The sequence below is a fragment of the Centruroides vittatus genome, unplaced genomic scaffold (genome assembly GCF_030686945.1).
Source record: "Centruroides vittatus isolate TY-2023 unplaced genomic scaffold, ASM3068694v2 contig_926, whole genome shotgun sequence".
Classification (NCBI taxonomy): Eukaryota; Metazoa; Arthropoda; class Arachnida; order Scorpiones; family Buthidae; genus Centruroides; species Centruroides vittatus.
The window spans coordinates 1,561,154-1,588,478 of record NW_027122612.1 but is presented as its reverse complement, the minus strand read 5'-3'; the positions used below and the strand labels follow the sequence as shown (position 1 = coordinate 1,588,478).

Here is a 27,325-nt window from a genome sequence, read left to right as displayed (position 1 = left end):
TCTACAAGCTTCCACATGCCATCAAGGAAAAAGTTTTTTAGTGTGGCTTTTAAACAAATTTGTACTGCCTGTATTATCTTGGCACAATCAGCAAACTTTTGACTTCTCAAGCGTTCTTTTAAAACTCCAACAAATGAATACGATGCCAGGTCCAGACTATATTTTGCATGTTTCATCACCGCAAATTCCAGATCACTTAGCATATCCACTGTATGTATAGCCGTGTGGGACCAGGCATTGTAATGCAGCAAAACTTCTTTTGAGAGAAATTCCCAACGTTTCAATCGTATTGTGGATTTCAACTTCTTCACCAGCATGTCACTGTATCAAGCATTAGTCACAGTTTGACCCTTTTCCAGAAAGTGCACCAACATAGAGCAACATATGCAAACTGGCCTCTCATTCCAATGTTCATCACTGACAATTTGTTTTCTGTTTTTAAATCTTTCTACCCATTCATAGCCACTTTTCCCTAACTCAAATGACTGCATCCATACTAAACCTTCATTCTACAGATTTCAGATTTTACTCTCTCTGACCATAAAAAAAATCGAGCAACAAGATACTTAACTTTCCCAACAACATTTTAAAATATTTAAATGTTTAAACCATCTGTTGTTATATGATATATTATTAAAAATTTTTTTATATTTTTATTTATTATAAAATGGCAAAAAGCTTAATTTTGAAGATAGGGATGAGTTTCATAAAAATTATAAATGCTAATAACAAGTAAAATCATCATTACATCTGACCCTACTTGAGATATGACACATGACACCACCTTTTTCTCCCCACCCCTCCAACCTTTAACCATCAAAATTTAATAGCATCAATCCTCCTAATACACAAACTTCCCTGCAAAATTTCAGAAATTTTCAACAAAAGACACAGGAGTTATTAAGCTTCAAAGAGAATGAATAAAATTGTACCCCCCTCACACACAGAAAAAAACCTCCAAATTTTTTGTATTTCTGGACATTTCAAGGTCCAGAGTCCAAAAATGTAAAAATCTTGGGGGGCATCTTTTAACCAAAATTATCATACTTTTCCTCTGTTATATATAACAGAGCCAGGAACACTTCTTTGCTCTTCCATGGTGCAATTCAACAGTGGAGCAGCCATGTTGTTTGAAATTTTTCAATGGAAACAAAGCTGTAATATACTAACAGGCATAAAAATCATAGCGTATTGCAGATCTTACTTGCACAGGAATAATATCAGAAACTTTAATAGGAAGGAATTCACAAGTTAAACATTCAAAGTCAAACAGTCTTAAATGTAGAAGCAATCATTTATTACAGCTAAATATTCTGGGATGGCTGTATATATATCTTTAGAAATATTTATAAAAAGTAAAAAGGTACATAAGTTAAAATTTTAAAATATCATTCCAGCAAGTTGTGTCAAAATACAAGCTACTTCCTAAAGTATGTAATCAGTAAAAGGAAAAATGATTACAACCACAGCCGTAAAATGATTTCATTATAGATTCTCGGCAAAAAAAAAGAATGAAAACAACAAGTTTTATTTAACTAATATATAAACATTCTTTTATTTAATCAATGAATATGACTGAATTTTGTCAATTTTCAATTATTAGAATTTAGGTCTGAATGAAAAAACTTTAAACAGTTAGGAATAGGCTAAATTAGAATTCATATTAAAGGCTTTTCTTATATTTTTACAAAACAAAAACATTCTTTTGCTTAAGTGAAAGTTTAGGAAGATTTTATGTGAAATTTCTCTCTTATAATAAAATTTCCTATTAGCATTAAATTATGATTTTTATAGATATTCTAAAGATGAACACCAGGGTCAGTTTATAAATAAATGACTTATTTATAGTTTAGGCTATTTGATTTTCAAGATTGTCTAAATTCTTAAATAAAACTGACTATAAAAACTGCAGTGAGAAGAATAGCATTAAAAATTAAGGATATGTATAAGTATATATATAACAGAATAATATGTTGACATTCTCTAAATGTTAAAGGAAAGAATGTCATATTTAATTGATTTTATACAGAAATTGATTTTGATAAATCTAATAATAGAACGAGGATTAAAATATATCATTTAAAATTATTAAAACATGATATTATTGATATTAAGAGTTCATTCTAATTCTACTCAATGTCATGCTACAAATGATGAAATTAGTCAATAGTAAATTCCCTTTCCTTTTATTATGAATTTTATCTTAAAAGTTTTTTCAAAGTAGATCAGCAGTTATAAAAAATTTATGATTCAAAAACAGACTTATATAACCCTGATAGCTATATATTAAAGCCAAACAATTTCAGAATTATATTGGGCTATATTACTAATACTATTATTAATTAAATGGTAAGTAATTTGGCACTAGAGATAGGTATTACGTGCCATCTCTTGCTAAATTTAATAATTATAATTAAATTAATGTTTTAATAATTAATTTAGAAGGTTCTGGAAGAATTGGTCTGAATTGGTAAGTGGGAGTTGATGGTTTGAGTCCTGCTGCAGGCTGGTTCTTTTCTTCCAGAACCTTCTAAATTAATTATTAAAACATTAATTTAATTATAATTATTAAATTTAGCAAGAGATGACACCTAATACCTACCTCTAGTGCCAAATTATTTACCATTTAATTAATAATAGTATTAGTAATATAGCTCAATGTAATCCATCAATCATTTCACTTTAATAAAAAAGTAACAATAAAAAAATAAGAAAATCATCAAATTTAAAATATTAAAACTAAAAGTGTTTACAATAGTTTCACAATAAGGCAAGATACTGACATATGCATAATTATACAGGTAGAGAAAAACAAATATAATTGCTCAATTTTTTAATTTCAGATGATTTTAGCATAAAATTATCTTTTTAAGTATGAAAAATGATAAAATGTAATTTCTAAGTTTTAATATAAATTAACAATCACATATATATTTTATATAGACCTTATACACACACATTTATTTAATTTAAAGAGCTATCAATAATAGAAATTGCATTAATAGAAAATTGGTTTACCAGTTTATCAGTAATCATATAAAATAGGTATCAATAAATACACTGGTAATTTTATATTTTTTACTGGCAAATTCAGTAAAAAAATAGATATATACCTAATAATTTTTGAAGCAAAATATTTATTTGTATACACTTTTATGTGTACAGGTATCCATTGATTAATGCTACTGCATATATCAAAATTGCATTAATCAAATTTGATATCAATGTTAAGTAAAGACAACTGTTAAAGACGTGTTAATTAAATCTTCTGTCACATATATAAAGGAATTGCTGCATTTAATTTTCTGCATTAAGCAAGGGATACCTGTATTTATATTTTTATTTAAGACAGAAATGTCAAATGTTTTTATGTAAACTGTTGGGTATGTTCATCAGGCACTCTAGTCTTTATTAGGTAGAAGCTGTTGGATCTCGATCGATGCATCCTCATGGGTCAACAGAGAGGAAGAAAAATGAGACTTTCTTGATGTAGCTGACGTCACAACTCACTAGACCCTCTGGTGGTGTTTATAGGCATTTGACCCTCAAAACCATAAAGTAGCTTACGCTTACATTCTTCATCTTTTAAATTACTTCATAGTTTCTTTATAATTTTTAAAATATCATATTACAGCATATGCTGGATAGTTTGGCAATTTGTTTCTTAACCTGTAACACCTAGAGCACAATAACAATTTTAGTCAAGTAACAAAATGGAATACACTTATTTGAATGTGAGTGCTTGCATTGGCCAATTTTTATTTACAGAAACTAAAAAATTATAGCATACTATAATTTTTAGGTGACAAAACTATCTTTTCAATACAGAAAAAAACAGAAATTCAATTGGACATACATTGAATACATTTTAAAGATCTAAACAGTCTTCAGTGCTCTATGACCAATTACTAATGTGCTAACTTTTGTATTTGAAATTTAAAAATTATCAGTAAACTGGCAATGTCTTAAAAAGTTATCATTTACTGATAATAAAAAAGTTGATTAGAGATTGTAAATTTACCAATTTACAATCTCTAATCAACAAAGCAGAAAAAAAATTTTATTCCAATCAAGTAGGACGCATTTCTTTATGCAGCGCTTGAGAAGCACTTTATAGTGAACACTCTGAAACCCGTTTCTAAATGCAGCGTTGCAATGTAGCAAACCTTTTCTAAATGTTTGCTGCAAGAGATTGCTGCAGCAAAGATAAAGCAGCTTTTATTTCTGCTATGCATGTAAAGCAAAATGGATGCTTGTTTATAATACGATATTATGCTGTAAAAATAGAAAAAGTCAAAGTGACTGTTGATAAAAATATTATGTAAAGATTAAGAATTAAATTTTATAAAATGACTATGAAAGTTATCTAAAGAATAAGAAAATACTATATTTTAAATATAATTATACATCTCCTATCTCTTTACTTCGTTCAACTTTTCGGAGAGAGAAATGCTCGATTCTTTATATCTCTTTATTTAAATATTGTAATTCTTTAACTAAAGCACTACTTTCAGCTGTAACTGGAATTAAAGGATAGAATAAGGCATCCACGTTTTGCTCGAGCAGAAAGCATTTCTAAACTACGATGCAGCGACGTGTAGCGATAGCTGCTTGTGATGTCATTTTTGCTATACTCTAACTGCATAAAGAAACGTGGCCATTGTGAAAAATATCGTAACTCTAATTCATACAGCAGGATCAAAACTTTTAATATTAATAGAAGAAACAAAGAAAGCCTATTGTATAGAATTTTAAGAAATGTTTATTTAAATTTATGATAGCAATTGAAACTTAATTATAGTATTTGCAATAATTTGAGAAATGATTATTATCATATATCAATCAATTCATAAAATAACATATTCTTGAAATTAATGCATCTAAACACCAAAAACCTAGTAAATAACAAATAAACAATACAATATTCATTTCTATTTGCATTTCTTCTAGCCCAAAGATGACCTTTTAAAACAAAAAGAAATGTTTGTTTTGTTTAAATATATTCATTATTTGCCAGTTCATTTGCCAGTTAAATATATTCATTTTTTTATGTTTAGGTGTAGTTTTTACTATTTATTACTAAATTACATCAGTATTGTTGTAAGGATATTCTTGAAATTTTCAAGATTACATTAAAAAAATATTAGTTTAAAATGGCTATATGCATCTAACTTATATAAATGTTCATTTATTTCCAGATATTCATAATCTAATTAAGCAGATGCAGTTTGTGTTTAAAGCATAGTTCCTTTCATTATTTCAATAAAAATTTAATCATCATAATCACTAGACTATTCAAAACGATATTTTTAAATTCTACAACACAATACACTCCGAATCACGCTACTCAGATTATAAATGGATAATGAAAACTATAGAATTTAGTTGAAAAAAAAAAAAAAACCTGGATTAATTATATAGCAATAAACTATCATCCAACTGTAATCAAATGTCATAGTATACTTTTACATTTAAATTACTTGAATATTTACTACATCATATTATTTTTGTCCTATAGACATTTAAAGAGTCACTGAAGTGATTGCATTACTTACTTTCAGTAAAAATTTATTTTAAAGATATAACTACATAAAATTAAACTTTTATCAATTTTAAAACTAGAGAGGAAAAAAATAATAATGCAAATTATAACTTTATAACAATTCTGTATAATACACAATTATAATTTGAAGAATTTAGACTTACTCTCTCATGATTAATCCAAATTTATGATAAAAAGTATACAAGTAATTATCCTTAAGTAATTTCTGTATCATCCTGTAAAATATAAACAGACTTAATAATTAAGTAAATTAGACAATTTCGATGGAAAGACCGAACCATACCTCTAACAGTTTATTTCAATAACAATCGAACAATCGTAATTCCGATCTCGCATATAAAACCAACTACATTTGTTTTAGATTATATCTCATATCTTCGTCGAGTGAACTTCGATAAACCTACATCACACTAATAGCTTCCTCTAATAACAGATGGCGACCCTTCGTGGAATTTTTCTTCATCGTTATCAATTCTTTTTTTTTATTATTAATTTTTTTGTATTTTTTTTAAATCGGGAATTTAATTAGAATAAAATATAAAATTACTTTTAAAAGAAAATATTTAATATATTTTTTTTTTAATTTATAAATATTTTATAATGTTATCCATTGTATTATGTGAAATCGATTATAATATATTAACAATGCAAAGTTTTATTATTGATTTGAAAAATTTAATCCTTAAAAGTTACTTAAATATGTCTTAGTCTAAATAATTCACGATGATTATTTTGACAGAACTCACACTTTTTTTAAAAAAAAACTCTTTCCGTCCCTCGGACACTAAGAGGGTCGTTTTAGAAGCCCATTATGTGATCGGCCAAGCCCACAATGGAACGACGAGAAAGCGAGGGTTGGATTCGACATATCCGGATGGACTACACCTAAAATTCATTTTCCTATCCGTCCGGATACGTTACAGGTCCCATAGAGCGGTTGGTTGTCACCTTCACTGCTTGGCCACCCGCCGTTGACGGAAGTCATATCCATGAAAGTTGTTTTTGCGGTTTATACTGTGCAACCGTATTTGATCCGGTGGTTAAATATCGTAAGGTTTTATTATAACAAATAAAAATATGTAACAATAAAGCAAAAACGTATTATATCTTCATCCACGAAGTAAGCGATTCTTCTCTTCCAATCTCACAGAGATTCTTTCATCTTTTTCTTTCCAGCAACGAGTTGCATAACTTTCTCAGCTGTTATGAGATTTTGTTATTAAAAAAACTTTTTGTATTTTTAATTATTATCGATGGCGAAAAGCTTAATTTTAAGGGTAGAGATGAGTTTCCTAAGAAATTGTAAATGCTAATAATGAATAACATCTTCAAGGTCCGACCTCACTCGAGATATGATACATGACCACCCTCTCTTAACCACCAAAATTTAACAGCATCAATGCAATCTTTTTATATTGATCCAATACTGTGTTCAATACTGTGTATAATTTACCCGTGAAAAAGTACCTCCAAAATAAATAATTAAATAAAAATTTATTGACAATTTTTTGTTTCCAAGTTTTGCCCCCTGAAAAATGTTTTGCAAACGCCTATGATTGTGACCATTTAATCATAATTGGGCTGTAATTTAAAAAAATTCGACTTATAAATTTCCGCTGTCGTCTCTTAATCTCGAGAACGGTGTTAGATAGATGAAAATCAAGATTAGATATGGAAAACTTAGGGACAGGAGGCCCCGATTAACTATATAAGAACTCCCGCTTTAAGCCGGAAGTCAGGTTATTTCAATTCAAAAACGTTCTCCCGAACGGAATTAGATACATGACGCCATGACTTCGTTGCTAACAGGAAAAGTATGATGTACAGGGGCAAAACACTAAAGTGCATTGTGACCAAAAAAGTTGCAGCCCGACAATGAGACGATTTCACAATAAATAAATGCTCGTTATGTCTATTTCCTTCGTCATCCTAAATCGTACGCTTTTATAAAACATATTACAAAGGTTGTTATTATTACAAACTAAAAGTAAAGAAACGTATTGATGTTTAAGTGTTCTATGTTTTATATAAACATTTACTTTTATACATTTAATTTTATTTTTGTAATTATATGAATGCAGTAAGCAAAATTTGAATTGATTAATTATTCGAAAATAAGAATAGAAAAGAAAAATTAAATAAAAATAAGAAAGCACGATACAAAAATTAAATATAAAATTATTTTTTTCTTTATGTATCTTGCGGTATATGAGTAAATAAATATGATTTAGTATAAGAAACAATTTTTAGAACTAATAAGTACACACACACACGAGAACGTACTTACGCACGCAAGAACATTTGTACACGCATACCTGTACAAATACACGTGTGTGTATGCGCTCGCGCTTTTTAAATATATTATATACAAGAAAAAATAAATATAATATATTTCTAAGATATGGCGCGACTTAGTCGTATCGCGATAGAATTGAGGCAGAACTGGAAAGAGAAGAGATCCTTGCCCTGGCTGGGCACGGAGAGGCTATCCAAGAACACAACAATTGACGCCGATTGTTTTGTTCGTTTTTGGCACCTATTTTCCCTTAGACGAGAGCAATGCTATTTTTGGGGCCTCTTAAATTCTCTTAGGAGCGCTCAATCGCGGCAGGGAGCGTAGACATTGTCACTTTGATCTTACTTATCTCGAAAACGAACCTCCCATTTTTTATTACAATTTTGTATTCCTCATTGCAATTAATGGAAAATGGCAGTTTTATCAAACTCGATTAATCAAATTTTCAGAAGAAAGGCAATTCTGTAAGCCAAATAGAAGAGGCTCCGCTAACTGTCCGCCTAAATTATTATAAGATAGAGAAATTACATCAGTATTTTAAAATCATGTAATATATGACTTAGTAGATTACCATAGTACTATTTTCATTGGTTCTCATTTCTCATTACAAAGTTCAACAAAATTCGGCAATTCTCTACCTAAATCTTTAATAATTACAATAATAATAGTTTTTCAATCACGTAAGTGATTTTTGTATACAAAATATCTTTTATTTAGTAATGAAATACTTGTTAATTATTATTTTATGGGCTGATAACTTGTGTAATTGCCATTACATAAACTATTGACATTTTAATTATAAATTTTAATACAGTAAACTAATTAACAACAGATTATTAAAATTCACAGTAATTTCGATTTTTACCATGTTTGTAATTTAACTAATACAGAAAATAAAAATGTTATGAAACTTTATGAAAAATGAAGCATTAGAAACTTTAGTTAACCTTAAATATTATCAACTAAATAAAATTTTAACTGTGTTAGTTTTATTCTAAACGTGACCAATTTCATTCTTGTTAGTATCATTAGTAGTTTGCTAGTGAATTTCAAATAAAAATATGGATAATGATACACTAAAATTCAATATAATGAAATTCAAGGGATGTATTAAAACAGTTTCTTATATTTTTGTTACATTTTAAGGGATATTCATTCTAAAATGTAAAGCAAAAATTGATTGGGATGATTCACATACTGTACTGAAATTTGAAAATATTGAATATTTATTAACTAATCAGTTACAGAATATAAAATATATGGTGTGAAAAAATTATACAAATATGCATCATACTTTACATCGGTTGAAGTGTAAAGTAATTTATGACATAATTGAAGTTAGTTTGTGTTTCTACAGAACATCTTTTGTCACAGTTGCTTGTATACTTAAGGAGTCATCATTTATATCTTTTTGCACAGTCCTATGTTTAGTAAGTAATGTCATATCTTCCTTATGCACTTGACAATTTTGGTTGGCGATAGAATTTCAGATGCATTAATGTCATTTTCTTCTTCGCTACCCTCACATTCATGTGATGATGGCCACTTACATCATCACTTTTTAAAAAATGTTCACTTGTTTAAAAAGCATCATCTATGTTAGTCATCAAATGTTGATATTGATGATAAAATCTGATCTGACAAGTACTCATTATAATATTTTATATATACTCTTTTATCTATAAAATCTGTTTGTTGTAAATATTATTTATAGAGTAATTCATTATGTAATTTTCAAAGCCATACTAAAATACATTACACCAATCAGGTCATGATTACCATTTCATTACAAAGAATTTTAACTGTAATAACAAAATAGAATATCTCTATCAAAATTAATTATTGTTTGAAAATAAGCTAAATAATTATTTTTATGGATTTCTATTATTATTTTTTTCATTTTAAAAATGCAATTCTAAATAATATAAATGATTAAAGATTATAAATAAATTTGGCACTTGAGGTAGGCATTAGGCGCCATCTCTTATTATTGGGTTTGATGAGTAAACACTCATTTAAATGTAATTCTAATTTAAAATTCTTAATAAAATTTATATATAATTTTATATTGCTGAAAATGGTTTATAACAGCTGAAAAAGAATTAATTGTGTATTTTAATTTAGTTAAGATCATTGTTTCAAGGAACAGAGCTAAAGTGCCTAGTTAAAGCTAACGAAGCTAGCTGTTCAAAGATTTGAACAGTATCAAACAAGGAACAGTGCACTCATATTCTATGCATTAACAAGCAATAAAATCTCAAAATTCAGATAGATCATTTGAAAACTTTTCATTTTCATTACTTCAGATAGTATAATCAGTATTTTATTCAATTCAATTTAATTTGAATATAATTGAATTGAATTGAGTATAATCAGTAGTGGATAAAACTTCAAGGGCCTCCCTGTACATAATTTTATGACATTATAAACTAATTACATTAATTGTAGCTATAGAGTTATTTACAAATTATGATATACGATTGCAATGGTAAAACTGTTTTATTTTTTTTCTAATTTCAGGATCCTTAAGCTAATGCCTCACGTGCCTAGTAAGCAATCTGCACTGAATGTAATATGTATAAAAATTCTAAATTAATACACAAATGATATGTCAAATTCAAGAGAGGAGTTGCTTCAAAATTTATCTTCTAAGAATTAAAAAACAAATTATTATTATAATAACAACAAATAGCTTTATAATAAAGGTTATAACTAAACATTGATGTTTATTATTACTAAATAGCAATTGGTATACAATCAATTTTTTCTGATTTGAATTCATTCTGAAGGAAAAAATTTTGGATAAATGCTCCCAAACTTTTCAATATTGGCTTGCATTATAAATCTGAGTCTGTCTGTATATTTTTTCTCACAAATAAGTTTAATTTTTGACTCTGATTTCATTTCACTAACATTTTGAGAAAAATCTCTCCACATTCTTCCATTTTTAGTAAGTGTAAATAGAGCTGGACTAGGCACATTATCTTTCATATATTGCCAAATATCTGATAATAAACAAAACATTTCAAATGGTGTAATTGATTGAAGAATTTCACCAATATAAGCTAGAGGAGGTGGAAGTATTTGTCCTATTGCCATAACATCTATTAATCTTTGAGTAATTTCTAATTGTTTTGGACTGTTACTTGTTTTTTTCTCTTGGCAACTTCCCCAGTGCGTGATCAACACGGCCATTATTGCTCGAAGGAGAACACTGCAATAGCAGAGAGAAGGATGAGCTGAGGCTATGAGAAACAGAAGATCCCATAAAACCGGATGTTCATCGAATTTTCGCTTAATATGTAAATCCCTTTCGATTGTTACCTGAAAATAATTTTATAAGTTCATTTTAAATAATTACAATATATTCATATTAAATAACTTAACTATGTTATATATTTTAAAATTCATTAATCACCTTAAGAAAGTCTTCATCAGGCCAAGGAAGTCCATTGAACATCACATCTGGAGATACAAGTTCTACTAATAATAAGGCAACTGTTTTCATATCAGGTCCAGTCACTCTATTAGAAACTTTGTCTAATGGAAATCTCCATGATGGAATGCAGCAAGCTTGAATTGTATTCAGAAGGACTTGTCTGTTAATAACAGTTTCATTTCTAGAAGCTGCATTCGATTTTGATGTCGGCCTTAATCCATAACCAATAATACCAGTATGAAAAACAGAAGAATGATTTTGTGGTAGAGTGATTGAAGTACTATATTGCCTATTCTCAGCAAGAAGAGAACATTCCCATGTTGATTTTTTGTCTTTCAAATTTGGAAAGCATTTTGAAGCAAATAATGTATTGTTATCATCTAAAGCAGTTTCTAATAAAGTCCTCAAGATCATGTTTTGAGTAGCTGTTTGTTGACATAAATTAGTTAGCAAATTTTGGCATATTTGAAGCATTATTAACTTTTTATCAATATCTTGTTTTGACAATAGTTTAAAAAAGTATCCTACCACAGAAAAACTCACTCTAAGTAAAGAAGACATATTCATACTTTCAGGAACCACTGTTAATGAAAGTAATTCAATTACAACATCAGCATATTCACAATCAACAGACATCACCTGCCCAGCTAAAATTTCCATACTTGGTTGAATTGCCTCAATGATTTGTTTACTTCCTTCTTCTAATTTAATTAAATTAATGAAATTCTTAATTAATTGAACAGGTTCTTTTATTCGAGAACATTTTAACTCAGCCATCTGGTTAGAAACTGTTATGTATAATACCTGAGGATGCGTTAATTCCACATGTGCTAAAAGTTGTTTGATGTAAGTTACTTCAGAAATTGTACACAAAAGATGACCTAAAATATCAATACTAGTTTTATCCCCTCCATGAATGCATACAAATTTTAATATGTTTAAAATCCAGTTGGCAGTACATCCTGAATTTTCTTTCAAACAACTGCTAAAATCTGAAATATGTATTTTAAATGACTGAAGTATTGGGATATCTGAACAATCAGCATGAACTCTATGTTGAATCTCTAGAAGTATGGAATCCAGAATCCATCCTGCAGCATCTTGAATCTAAAAACAATCAAATCAAATTAATAAGTAATAATGATTCAATAAATATTCAAATTGTAATTATTATATCTAATTTCTTATGAATACTATTGTTAAATTTATGTATTTCTATGTTAATTTGTTCTTTGTAATTTGTAATTCATGTTTGGGTGAGGCCGAAAACATTTGTTTCCCGAAGTTTAAGCAGTACCGGGGATAGAGGTTCAATGAGTGAGTATGAGATTTTTCATAATATTGGTATTCAGACTAGCAGATATTGTGATTATTGTTAAATTGCATTAAGTTTTATACATGTTGAACTTAACTTCATACTATAATTAAACCATCATTACACATGAATTTTATACAGTATGAACAATATGAAACTGAAATGTTGCTTATTGTTTTTAGCTTTCATTTGTTTTTTCCAGGTTCTCCAGACCTATTGGAATTTTTTTCAGTTTTTCCCAAATCATATGAAGTAAATTGCACTTAAAGTATAAATATATAATTTACATTAAAGCATTCAATTTTATAAAAAATATTTTATATTAATTTCATTAAGTAAAGAATCTCAATAAATTATTTAATTTTTTGTAATACTATCTGAAAAATTTTAAACTTTTATTTCAGATAATTATAAAAATTCTAAGAAGAATTGCACTTTATCATTAATTGTAGATAGTTGTAATTTAATGACACATTAAAGTTTGCTATGCCAAGAAAATATTAGCATTTATAATGAATATATCTTAGTAAATAGAATAAAGTTACATGCTAAATGTTGTAGTGTCTACGAATCACTGAGGGATTCAGACATAGTGTTGGGTAAGAATACTAAGGAATATATCACACTATAACCAATATATAATACAAAGGAATATATCATACTATAACCAATTCTAACAACAGTTTTATGGCACATTTAGATCCAGGTACAGTGTACAAGTCCAAACTTCTTTCCAAGGGTTTTCCCCTTATGTTTTGTTTTTTTTTTTTTTTTTTTTTACAATAATTGGAAGGCTTACACGTATAATCTAATCTACTTATTACTCGAAATACAATTATACTTAACTAACGAGGATATTTACAATATTTTACAGTGATGAGCACATGTTGATATCCATTAATATACTGATCATTGATAGCGTAACTCAATGTCCGTTGTTACTATTGGATGGCAGTACACATTGGTGTATGGCATTAATAACGAAATACCGAACAAAACTGAAATTGGATACAGGTGAATTTCCTCACCTTCTCCAATTCCACGAAGATCCTTGGACTTTTTGATCAATTCTTCTCCCGATGCAAGTGGATTCTCTTCTCCTACCAAAGTCTGTTATCTCGTCCTGTCCTTCCAGTCATACACAGTGACCCTTACTGCTCATGGCTTCTTGGTCCTCTTCTCCAGAGTCTTGCCCAAGCATGGTTCGAAGGAGGGAAAATGAAAAGGGTTTTCCCATGTGTTGTGCCTGTGTTTTTATATCTGCCACCATCCAGGACTTCATCCTTAGACACCTGGTGTCATGATCACCAATCCCAATCAAGCAGGTAGCAGCTGCCAAAGGGGGCACACATAACAAACAAAACAATTTTACACATAGCCTAATAGCGCACAACAAAGATAAAAACCCAATATGGAATGACTACGAATTACCTAATATATAAATGAGGATAGGAATAAAATTAGTGATGGAGCACTACAATGTAGAATAAATCAAAAAAATAACATTACTGTTACTTGGTTGATTTATTTGTCTAATCATCAACTTAAAAACACACTTATGTAAGAACCAGATAACTGGAGTGGTTGATATTAGGGTCACTAACATTTTTGTAGCCCCGTCTGGGCTCTTCTTCAGGCTTTGTAGTAATATATATAAGCCATACGTTGCATTTTGAAGATATTTTCCTTTTGGAAAGAACCGTGTTTCAAATTCAGCCACGTGTAAACGTTCCAACATATTTTTTAAACGAAACGATTGCTGGTTTGTGCACCGTGCATGCGCTTCAAAAAGGTTGATGTTAATTTTTTTTAAATTATTTTCCAGCAGGATCTGCCACGCTGCTGAAAGGGCCAACTCTTCTTTAAATCGCACAGGCATGACCGTTTCCGGTCGTATGCAAGGACCACGTGGTGCACACATAGAACCATGCGTTAAAGAGCGGAGGAGGAAATCAGGTGGTGAGATGTTGTCCCAGCATATCAAGGATAAATGTTGTAATGATCCATGTGGTCCTTGTTTGTTAAGAATCCACTGGAATTTCTTTTGATAATGTCTGGAGAGGTTTCTTTCAAGCTTATATTGGAAAGTAACAATCCTCGTATGGATCTCCTGTAGTAATTCAGGATCCTGGTTGTGTATTTGATTTTCCACATTGATTACACTATTGAGTTTAGAGAATACAGTCTTGCATGTTGAGCGTATCGCCTTTCTTAAACATAATATTCTAAGCTTGGGTAACAACGACTCACATCCAGCTGAAAGACGTATTCGTTGAATGGACATGGGGAACAACCCTTCATTCCTGCACATCGTAAGGAATCTCAGCTTAGCCCTAGCCCTAGTTAGGGCTAGAACCATCTTTTTGTATAACTTAGCCAGCATAGCTTCTATTAAAGGTTAATCATCGACTTGTGTACTGGTGTAATCAAATAATTCACTCCCAACAACCTTTGAAAAAACCAGTAACGTTTTTGACCGTTAACTCAGTCTTCCTCAGGTTATAACTATTGAGATTCGTTACAATTTCAAAACTTTGGTCATGCCTGACATCAAAAACCTCATTTCTGGAATGAATGATGTACACAAGGAATATTACAGATGGAAATCTGCCTTCAAGATAATAGCTGCTAACAACCGGAAACAGAAGGATACAATGTGGAAACAGGTTTCCAAATCCAAAAAAATGGTTAAAGGATCATAACATAATCGTTCTCAAGGTGGACAAAAGGAAGGCTCTCATGTTATTGAAGAAAGAAACATACACTTCCATGATGCAAACATACATCAACAACACAGAATGTGAACGCATCGATGATGGATTTGTCAACAAGCTACAAGCACATGTGAAAAGATTTACACAAACTTGTTTAGCCAGAGAGCTGAACCTTAACAGGGCAGTGGTGCCTTTCCCTGATACCCCCAGGCTATTTGTGTTCGCTAAAACTCACAAGGATACACCATCCTTGAGACCGGTCCTTGACAAGGCAAGATCCTCCACTAGAGAGCTGGATGCGGCAGTGCACAAGCGCATAATTCACGACTTAAACAATTATCCTTGGATAGTCAGGAACCCACAAGAATTATTAGATGCATTGAGACCCCTTAACGTAACTGACCGGGCATACATCACTGTTCTCGATTTTGTTTCATTGTACCCGTCGATAAAAATCCAACCGTGCTTTTGCACGATTAGAGACCTCTTACTAATGTCGCATGGAACGCACCGTAAACTAGTCTTGGAACTAGCCCACATTCTGTGCTACACTTCCTTTTCCCGTTTCGACGACAAAACATATCTTCAGAAACGTGGTGTTCCGATGGGCAGCCCGCTGTCGGGCGATTTATGCGAGTTGGTCATTAGAAAACTGGAACAAAGAATCATACCCCTCTTTAATTCCAACATACATATTTATAGGAGGTACGTCGATGATATCTTTATTTTATGGAAAACTAAGCCCAATATAAACAGGTTCATTGATGCAATGAATAACAACCCATATGGACTCCACATCAAGCTTGACCAAATAAGCAACTCAAAGGCGAACTTCTTAGATATCCATATGCAATTAGATGGCAACACAATATCTACTAAGGTCCATTACAAGCCATGCTACACTCCGTTATTCATCCCTGCCATTTCAGAGGACCCCTTCTCTTACAAGGTAGCTGCCTTCTGGGCCCTTACGAAAAGAGCATTCACGCACCACTCCAAAATCGAGGACACCTTATTTAAAATAGAGCGCATCCAGAACATAGCCACAAGACACGGCTATGTACATTGGTTCATAACCTTGCGTCTGCATATTATACACAAATGCATCATACTGATAACACCAACAGACGCACTAACGACTCCAATATTACTCAAACACGTATCGTGGTTGAATATAATAAACACCTAGACTCCATTTACAGGGAAATTGCCGCATACACCAACAAAAAGATCACTTACAAGAGGCGTAACACTATATATGACCTCATGCGCAATTCCAAGGATAATGTAGATAAAAGAATGGCACCAGGGGTATACTCTGTTCCATTATGGGATGGCAGACTCCAAAGAGAGGTTGTATACATCGGTTCAACAAAACGATCGCTCAACAAGCGTCTACGCGAGCACAAGTATGATATTGAGCGCAACAGAGGCACCACTGCCCTCTCCACGTATGCCTCGACCCCGGGCATAAGTGCTGATCTGCAAAACGCCAAATTGATTAAACTCTCCCACTGATTGGACCATCTACGATCCCTGGAAACTCTGGAAATATACAAAGTTGGACTGCGCACAACCTGCATCAATTCTAAAGATGCGTGTAACATTTCGCAAGCTTGGAAGTTTTGTTACGAAGGGGAAGTTCCCCACAGCTCTATTTAATATACATTCCTATCCCTTTGTTTATATATGGAATGTAATTGCATTGTGTTATTGCGCCACATGTATTATGTATGTCAACAGCACGTATGATTCCATGGCAACACAAACGCGCAACGGTTCTATTCGAAAGTTTGAATACGTTCTGAAAGAGTTGAAATTGTAATGAATCTCAATAGTTATAACCTGAGGAAGACAGAGTTAACGGTCGAAAACGTTTGTTTTCAATTAACTATTACTGGTTTTTTCAAAGGTTGTTGGGAGTGAATTATTAGAGACAGTGTAAATTAACAATGGCTGTGTGGAATGAATTATCTGTTGTCCAGAGAATGGAAGTTGTGAAAAATTACAAACAATTTCAGTCATTTTGTGCAGTTGCTAAACATCATAACTTATCTGCTCAAAGAGTTTGAAAAATTTTAAAGGAATACAAAGAAAGTATGTCTGTTGATGATGGAGTGAGAGGAAGAAAGCAGATGGTAACTACTCATGAAGACAGACGGATTGTAAGAGCAGCAACTATAAATCCTAAGAAAACTGCAAGAGAAATTAAATCTGATGTCTTTGGTTATAAAAAAGAGGGTCTGTCAATTCAAAAATTCAGAAATTGATTACACATGAAAAACCTTTATGGCAAGAAAAAAAAAAAAAAAAAAAAAAAAAAGCCACACTTAACTCCTACTCAAATGAAAGAGATTGAAATTTGCTAAGAAATATGTCAACAAACCAATGGAATTTTAGAAACTGATTATTTGATCTGATGAATTAAAATTTGAACTATTTGGGGAAAGAAGTATAACCTACTGTATATGTGATACCAAAAGGACCAGCCTTAAAAACAGGTTATTTGAAGTGAAAAAATAGTAGAAGCTCTGTAATGGTGTAGAGCTGCTTCTCTTACAGTGGTGTTGGCAATTTGAACTTTATTGCCTCTATAATAAATGTTGTTGCTTATAGATATACACTAGATACCAATTTAATTCAATCGACATCAAAAAGGATCTTTGAAAGCATTAAAGACAATGAACAGAAACACATCCAAGGTTGCTACAAATTTTTTAGCAAAAAAAAAAAAAAATTATAGTACTGGAATGGTCTGGAAGTTCTACCAGTTTGAGCCTGATTGAACATTTACAGTATGTTTTGGATAGGAACATTCCTGCAGAATCATTAAAAAACATTAGTTTTTTTTTTATTATGGGACATATTGTACATAAGAAAATAATCATTAGAACACATTATGAGAAATACCATTAAGAAAAATTAATCTAAATGACTTATTAGAATATATTGGACTTAATATAGCTTTAAATTTACTCAGCTGATAAATAATGATTATAATAGTAACTGATGCAAATTTTCTGGTCATGCACCTTGAAATTTCTTATTTTCCTTTCTTTTTTTGAATTTGTCCATTTTATTGGTCTGCTGTAAAAACATTTGATATTTTTTAGTCATTGATATATTCCAGTATAAATATGTTTTAATCCAGTATCAATCATAATTTTTTGAATTAATTATATCATAGATAAGCATCAGCATAACATTGACTATATTTGAATCCATACCAGCTTCCAATTAGTCAACAATCCATAGATTCTATATTAAGTTACAAATAGTGATGTTAATGTAAAATTCATCAATTGTCAGATGAGAGACGGTTACAGTATGAATATCTCTAATAACATATAAATCTACGTATTTTAATACCACTATTCCTGCTTTACGAGTTCCCAGTTTTTCAATGTGATGCATTACTGCATTGGGGAAGATGGTATTAATCACTCTCATACACACTCGTTGAACCTTTACCTCTGGTACTGCTTAGATTTCGTGAAACCAACATTTTTGACCTCACCCAAGGTCTGTTTCCGGTTAAATGAAAACTGGATTCCAATTTTAGAACGGTTTTTTGAAATACTTTCAAACCTTGAGTTTTAAAATAAATTCTTCATGATATGCACGTGCTACGGAGCATCAGCTCTTTCTTGCTCTTTGCATAAGTAGCGCCAAGCATATGAAAGCGTCTTGCCGTCCTTGGAGTTTATACATCTTCCTGTCCTGCCAGTCCTGTATATTTCAAAGGCTTCTAGGGATCTGACGTGGTCAGTGTGAAAGGTTCTTTTTATCAGTCTGGCGTTGGATAGGTCTGCATAAACCTCTGGGTCGGTGGCATAAGTGGATAGGGCGATGGTGTAACGAGCATGGTCTGTGTCATATTTGTGCTCCTTGACTCTGTTTGATGGAATATTTAGTGGAGCTGATATACACCATTTCTCGCCTAAACCTGTCATCTCTCACAGGAATACTGTATACTCCCGGAGCTCTGAGATTGTCCTGTTTGTCTTTCACATTGTGTTTAACATATATATAGTGGGGGACTTTCAGTATGTTAATTTGGTGCCAGTTGGTGCAACCCATGGTTGACTGATGCATGAGCCACATGGCAAAGAACTAGGAGCACCTACTCACTAATCATGTTACTTATGGTTATGCTGCATTACCTATAATCATTCTCTAGAATGGTTTGTCCATATTTAGCTAATTGGCGGCATTGCAATTGTCATCATTACCTGAGCCAACCCTATTACGAAAAACTGCAAGTGCCGACCAGACTGCACAGATGAGGCAATTCTGGCAGAGTTAGAGACTGATGTCCAAGATGTAGAAGAGGAAGAGAAAGAATCAGTTCCATGTAAACTCCCCAGTATCTTAGAAGTTATTTCTCAAATGGAAACAATTCAACACACATCAATCACAATTCCTGGAATTGGAAATGAACAAATGGCTGCTCTTGATGCAGTTCATTCAACATTTGTAAATCATAGCTTGCAAAAATGATCCAAAGCAAAATAACAAATTTTTAAGACAATATAAAGTTCAAAACAATGTAGTACAATTTCCTGGTTAATAAATAATTCAGAACCAATCAGAGAGCATTATTTAAACTATAGGGGATTAATATTTAAACTAATCTTTACTTTCTTAATGATCTCGGTTCTTAAATTTCAAAACCTCACTATAATAATAATGCCGGTATAACAAAACTATAATCCTGGTCTCCAAAATACTGCTGAGGTTCAGCTGTATATCTTAAAGGTGAAATACTCTGTATATAGCTTTAGAAATGAACAATAGTGATGCTGAGAACAAAAAGATTGAAAAACAATGTTATTAGAAGACAATATAAACAAAAAATTGAAATATCATTGTATTTTTTTTTTGCTTTATTATGTTTGCTTATTTTATGTGGTTAAGTCTAACAATATGAAATAATAGAATATCAATTTGAGATTAAGAGTTGTAATATATTACAAATAATAATAAATAACAGACATATTTTCAATAGTATTATTTTGTGTTGTTAAACTTGACTACTCAAAATAATAGTACAGGATATGAAATTCAGATTTAAAATCTTGATTTTTAACAAATTATTTAGTTTAGTGGTTCAAATATAGAAAAAGATACTTTAACCTGATATAAATAATGTAACCAAATTATTAACTTTCAATATCTCAAAATTATCAATATTACTGCTGAATAAAACTTATTTGAAAATCAATATTTGATGTTAGTAACTATTTAAAACAACTAAGATATAACTTACTGTTTTATTAATAGGATTGCTGGAATCCATAGTGGTAACTATTTTCAACAAACATTTAATTACTTTACTTCCTTCATTACTTTTTAATAGCAAATGTAAGATTAATTGTATTAGTCCTCCTGTGCCAGGAATTTGAGAGGATTTCCATTGATTAACTTGCAAAGATAATTTCTGTAGCAATTCTGGTGTTACTGCAATTAAAAAGTATTCTATTAGATTTATATTAAATATCAAATCTATTAACAGTTTTTTAATCAAACAGTTCAATAATATTTTTTGAACAGATTAAAAATAAGTTATTGTCTTAAACAACTTCACAACATTTTTAATATTTTGTTGATTAATTAATATGCAAAAAACATGCAGTAATATTAACCTACTACTATCAATATTAAATATTCACTGTAAATTTCATTATAAATTATGAACTACTATATTAGAATTAATTTCTTGTTATAAAACATTAATTTTAATAGTATAAAAAAATATATTGATGATATGTTTGTAAAAACAACATAGAGAGTAACAAATAAATTAAGACTAAATTAAAATATGTTTTAATTGAGATATAACAAAATACAGAAATTGGAGGGAATATCAGAAAATAAATCTATATTTATTTTAAATTGAGATTGATTATTATTTTGTATTTAAGATGCATCCTAATTTTAAGTTCAAAAACATGTTTAAAAAGTGCATTTTAAATTTGACATTATGTAGATGTATTTAAATTAGAATTAAAGTTTCCATGGTACAAGTTATGATAAGAATGTCTATTTATTGGACTGCAGTTTGAAAAAATTGTAGTCTACAAAAAAAGTAATTTTATGCAACAAATGTAGAAAATTTAGAACTAGAAATTGTAGAATTACAAAATGACGTCACTTTAAAAGTTATTAACATGGACAAGGAATTTTGGAAATTAGTTGAAGCACCTAGATATCCAATATTAAAAAAATTGTGTACTGAAGCTAAAATCTTTTTTGGATCGACTTACTTAAGTGAAGCCACATTTTCTTCAATGCAATTTATCAAAAATACATTTAGATCACATTTTACGGATGAAAATTTGAATGACAGTTTAAGAGTAGCAGTGTCAAATTACTCTCCTGATTTTGAAAAATTATGTCAAGAAATACAGTCTCGACCTTCTCCTGTATTATGTAATAAATGTCGTTCAATAAAATTGTTATTACAAATTTTTATTATTATTTTAACCTATAAAATAAAATCAAAAAGAATCAAAATTAAAAATGACAAAAATTAAATGAAAAAAAAATCTTAAAAAAGTATAATTAAGAATTAAAAAAAAATTAAAAATAACTTTAACAATAAACATATATGATGTCATTACATATTGTTGGACCCGCAACGTTCATAAAAATTTTTAATTGCACCCTTACTTCCAAAAAGGTTGGCCACCATTGTTGTAGACCAATAAATTCCTATTGCCATCCTACAAAGAAATTCATTTGAATAGCTGTTCAACTTTTTTAAGCATACCTTGGATGCACATGGAATTATTTCATTGATATCCACATCCAAAAGTCATTAACAATTATTTTACATAATAACTAGAGTTCATATATAAGCTATAATATCTACCCCGTGCAATCAAGAGAAAACTGGATTAATTTTACTGTTGCTCCTCAGAGGACAGTATAAATGTGTGGATTGGTTTATTCGAAGGGCTCTGATCGTCATTGCTATGGAAGTTGCTGCATTTGAATATCCCAATTCATTTTTGTAACCTGTTTGCCAAGTGGTGGTAATGTTATTGCATCATACATTATTGATAAAATGGAATATACAAAAACAGAGCAGTGATTGTTAATCAAATTTGCAGCGATGGAGCACAGGTCAGCCACAGAAACAGGTGAACAACTCCGGAAATTGTTTGAGACAGAAGCTCTGAGTCATATGCAAGTGTTCCGTGAAGGCCAACACAGCATGGAAGATGATCCTCATCCAGGGACAAGTCAAGCTGCACAAACTCCCGGAAACATCAAGCGTGTCCATCAGCTTTTGGCCAAGGACAGGACACACAGCACCCAGTACATTGCAGAGACTTTGGGGGTATCAAAGATGGTCGTACTAGACAATCCTTCATCAAGATTTGGAGGAAGTGAAAGTTGTGTGTGCAGTTTGTTCCACACAAACTCATGGCAGAGCAAAAAGAACATCAAATTGTTGCTTCTGAGAATTTTGTTGCAGAAGTTGAGGCAGATTGCACGATCCTGCAAAACATTGTGATGGATGACAAAACATGGTGTTTCGAGTACAAACCACAGATGAAGTGACAGAGTGCTGCACAGCTTGGTCCCAACTCACCAAAGCCCAAAAAATTGAGGTTGCAGAAATTGCGAGTTAAGATGCTTCACGTTGTCTTCTTTAATGCAAAGGGAGCGAGTTTGCGCCGCCTGGCACTACAGTGACAAGGAACTACTATCTTGGTGTTATGAAATGTCTTCTTGCTTGAATTCACATGCCATGTACCGAGCCAAAAACTGGATCCTTCTGATTGATAATGTGCCTTCCCACACTTGTCTCAAGGTGTGCCAGTTTTTGGCCAAAACAGAGATAACTGTACTTGGACCCTATTCACTGGACTTCACTTTGTTCTCCAGGTTGAAACTGGTGCTCAAGTGGCAGCACAACATGGACCTAGAGGGAATCCAGAAGAATGTGATGAGTGTCCTTGGTACCATAACTTCGGAAGAATATTCAAAAATGTTTGAATGGCTATATGAGCAATCCTAAAAATGTATTGACACGGGAGGAGATTAAACTGAATAAAATAAAAAATTTCATTTGAATATCTTTTGTCGTTTTCTTTATATTTAAAATTCTGGTTTTCTCCCAACCACACAGTGTGAGCTCACAATTTAATAACTACATATATAAATGTTAGGTTTTTGGGCTATAAAGGTTTAACCAAGTTATAAAATTTTATTATTTAGTTCCAGTAAGAATTTTGTTTAACCAAGTTATGGGCCAAAACTATGATATTTACATATTTAATTATATAAAGTTCAGTTCTAATCAAAAACACTTGAAATAGACAATATAATTTTAACACTTTTCAATTGATATCAAATATATCCAATATATTTATATGATTTTCCTTAAGTTCTATAATATAATGGTATTTAATAAGTATTTTATAGACTCAGATTTTTTGCTCAACTTAGTATACTCTTTCTCATTCATTAAAAAGTTGTATATATCTTGTAAAAACCTCAAAATTTTGAAATATAAGATACATTTTAACACAATTATTCTATAATCTAATAACGAACAAATGTAATTATGCTTTTATTCAATAAGTGTTTGGAATTAATTTTGTATTGAAGAAATTAGAAATTTTTTTCTTCTGTTGGTTTCATATTTAAATATAGTAATGTTACATAATTTTATTTCTAAACATTATTATCTAAAATAATATTTATTTTGTGTGTTTTTATCAAGTTAACCACATGAAATAGATATAAACAACATCGCTAAACCTGATATATTATAAAACTAGACCCAACCAAATGCCGAAACTCTATTGGGCTAGTTTAAGGCTAATTACTAAATGAATTATGTACCAATTTGGCTCTAGAGGTAAGCATTAGGCACCACCTCGTATTAACATTAATAATTATAATTTAATTAATTAATTTAAATAATTTAGAACTGCTGGGAGAAAAAATTGGCCTGGAGTGGGACTCGAACCCACAACTCCTGCACAGTAAACAGGTGCTGAGGTGCAAGCAATAGTGAGCACTGAAGTGCACAACTACATGTGGAGTGTCAATCAAGGCAAGCAATAGCAAGCCTTGATGATGCAGAGAATAGGCAATATACTGATACAAGTTAAAAACTGACCTTTGGAGACAAATATCTCACAAAGGGTCACATATACAGATATGGTTCTTTGACTGTTTTGCTCGTATAGGGGATCTACAATTCAGGCGCAAAACCCCTCATTTAAAGCTTGAATTTTACTGCACTGACTATACTAGGTTATTTATTTAATTTAGTAATTTTAAATCTTAATGATCTGGCCTTTGTTCATATTTATTATCATTAATATTAACAAAGATTGTGCTATAATAAAACTGATACTATGTCATGCTTTTTTGAGAATAAAGAATATTTTCAAATAGCAGAAAATTATGAAACTTCATTTTCATGTATTCTTGTTTAATGACAATTTTGTATTGTTTTGCAGAAACAGAATATATGGAATTATTTTCTTATGAAAAGTTTTGGCTGTTGTATAGATTGCACCCTATGGAATTTCAGGACTTTGAGTATATATTTGAACTCGGGTAACCGAGACAAGTTCAACAGTACCCTACTTTTGGACCAGAGACAAAAAGTAAGAAAGTTATCATATTTACGATTTCTTGTCTTTCACAATGCATTCTACGCCATTTTAGAGTTTTCCACTAGGTGGCATTTGACTGTTCATGTTCCTGATAGACTCCTCCCAGAGGGAGCTGCCAGCAGGCTGCTGAATGTTTAACGTCACTAGTTACTGATTCACAGTAGTTCTTGAACAAAAGAAAAAAAAAAGGGAAATGTACAGTGGTGCCTCATATAACGTACTTAATCCGTTTCAGGTGCATGTCCATTAAGGGAAAAGTCCGTTATACAAAACGCATTTTCCCATAGAAATACATGTTAAAACATCTAATTCATTCTGCCGCATAAAATAACCGTACTGTACCATAAAAAAAATGAAAATGGAGCAGTTACCAATTATGCTGGGTAGTCAGTTGTTGTGAGGAGGAGGTGAAAGAACACTTTCTTCACACATTCATACAGACTTTGAAACACACTTTCTACACATTGCAGCAGGTCTCTTTTTATTGTTTTTTAATTGGAGTCAAATTCAGGAGAGGCTACTGGGACTTGCAGGGTCAACTCTTGTTCCATCCTTTGTTTTTTGGCAGCTGGCTTCTTGAAAAACATTTCCAAGGTGGTCTGTTTCTCTCTCTTCTTAAACATCTGTTTTCCAAAATATCTACATCAAGAAGCTATTCTGGGAAGCCAAGAAAGGAAAAACATCTAAAAATAGTAGATTGTCAATGGCAACGGCAAAAGAGTGGAAAAATCATTCGCACTTGATCGCAGAAAGTCCGTTGTTCGCAGTGTCCGTTATTCAAGGCACCACTGTATACTGAAGTATAAGCAGCGCCACCTAGTGGAAAACGCTAAAATGGCGTAGAATGCTTTATGAAAGTCAAGAAATTGTAAATATAATAACTTTCTTATTTTTCGTCTCCAGTCCAAAAATAGGGTATCGTTGAACTCGTCTCGGTCCCGAGTTATGATAAATACTCAAAGTCCCGAAATTCCATAGGGTACAATCTATGCAACTTCCAAAGTTTTAATGAATAGAAAAAAAAGAAAATAACTTATTTATCATTACATTTGTATATCTAAATATTTAGCTTTATATTAAAATATATTCTTACCCACTGTTACAAATTCTGAAGTAATAACATGTGACAGCATTTCTGACATTGATGCCAGATGCAATAAAAATGGAACCGTAGCAAGTTGTTCTTTAGTAGGATTGTCAGAAAAACTTTCATGAAATAATGAGAGAAGAGCCTTTCTGATATCATCGCTGTGATGTGCAGCTAGATGGCCCAAGATTCCAACAACAGATGCTATCTTTGAAACATGTTTTCCAGAACCAGAAGAATCTTCAACAGCATCCTGAGGTAGGCAAAATGCTTTTAGACCACAAGCAAGAACTCTAGTTACAACAGTAGTGGGAAAACACGAACCAATATGTGCAACTACCCAATCAAAATGAGGAGAATGTTGTACCGAAGTTTCCAACAAAGCATCGATACACATATCCGGATTACTGCCAATGACAGTAGACAAACACTGGGTAGTCATCTCGATAAGAACTCTGGTGGGCTTACAAGCCATCCAAAATTGGAGCACTTTAGGTAAATTGGAAGCATGTTGCGCTACACATTTATCTGCATATTTACTACTCAAATAACCTAAAAGGTCTAAGGCCCAAGAAGATATGATAGAAGCCCAATAATCCGGTCCATTACTAATAAACTGAGATAAAACCCCGTGTATCTCTTCCACTACATCATCATCTGCTAAAGAATCTACTAAACGATCCTCCAGTTCATACTTTAACACGTAACTGTTGACAGTCTCATCAAACAGGTTATACATATGTTCCAATACGGCATCTCGAGCCGCCGGTAGAGTTTTAAGTAAATAAATAGCAGATCGAGCCACATCAACGTTACGTACTTTAGCAGAATGAGTGGCACCATTCAAAAAAGTCCTTAACTCCTGAAGAACCACATCCTTCTGGGCGTTCAAATGCTCTTTGCCAGATTCAGGATTCAACAGAGCCATCTCTATTTACTTCAATCCATGTATTTTAAAACTAACAAAACACACGTGACACTACCATAAACAAATGGTGGACCGATCGTATTTTCGTTCGCCAGCGCCGCCTAATGAGTATAGTTTTCATGTCATTTCTGATGTAAATACGAGATGAAAGTAGTAACAAAATTTATTACAGTTTGTTCATTATAATTAGCATTTTATTAATAAGAAAATATTAATAAATTATCTAAACTAATAATAAACATTGTCTGCAATAGTGAGCCGCTTTAGTTAAGCCGCTATCGGTTTAAGCCGGTGATGAGTCTTTTTGCTTTTGACTACTTTTTCATTACGACTCAACTG

The 27,325-nt window shown here is 31.3% G+C and overlaps 2 protein-coding genes across 2 annotated transcripts in view; both read right to left on the bottom strand.

The window, feature by feature from the left end:
• LOC136984705 (E3 ubiquitin-protein ligase Siah1-like) overlaps window positions 1-6,022 on the bottom strand; it is a 51,911-nt gene extending 45,889 nt beyond the window's left edge. Inside the window, exons 1-2 of the mRNA XM_067281801.1 lie at window positions 5,847-6,022; window positions 5,707-5,778 (exon numbers count right to left, since the gene is read on the bottom strand). The gene's annotated coding sequence lies outside the window, so the exon portion shown is untranslated. The remainder of the gene's footprint in view (window positions 1-5,706; window positions 5,779-5,846) is intronic.
• Window positions 6,023-10,570: 4,548 nt separating this feature from the next.
• Window positions 10,571-27,079, bottom strand: omd (integrator complex subunit 5 omd). Its single transcript, XM_067281792.1, has 4 exons — window positions 26,065-27,079; window positions 20,597-20,787; window positions 11,278-12,405; window positions 10,571-11,183 (listed from the first exon to the last, which is right to left on the bottom strand). The coding sequence occupies exons 1-4, from the start codon at window positions 26,984-26,986 to the stop codon at window positions 10,638-10,640; spliced, it is 2,787 nt and encodes a 928-aa protein (XP_067137893.1). The 5' UTR covers window positions 26,987-27,079; the 3' UTR covers window positions 10,571-10,637.
• Between the last annotated feature and the right edge of the window lie 246 nt (window positions 27,080-27,325).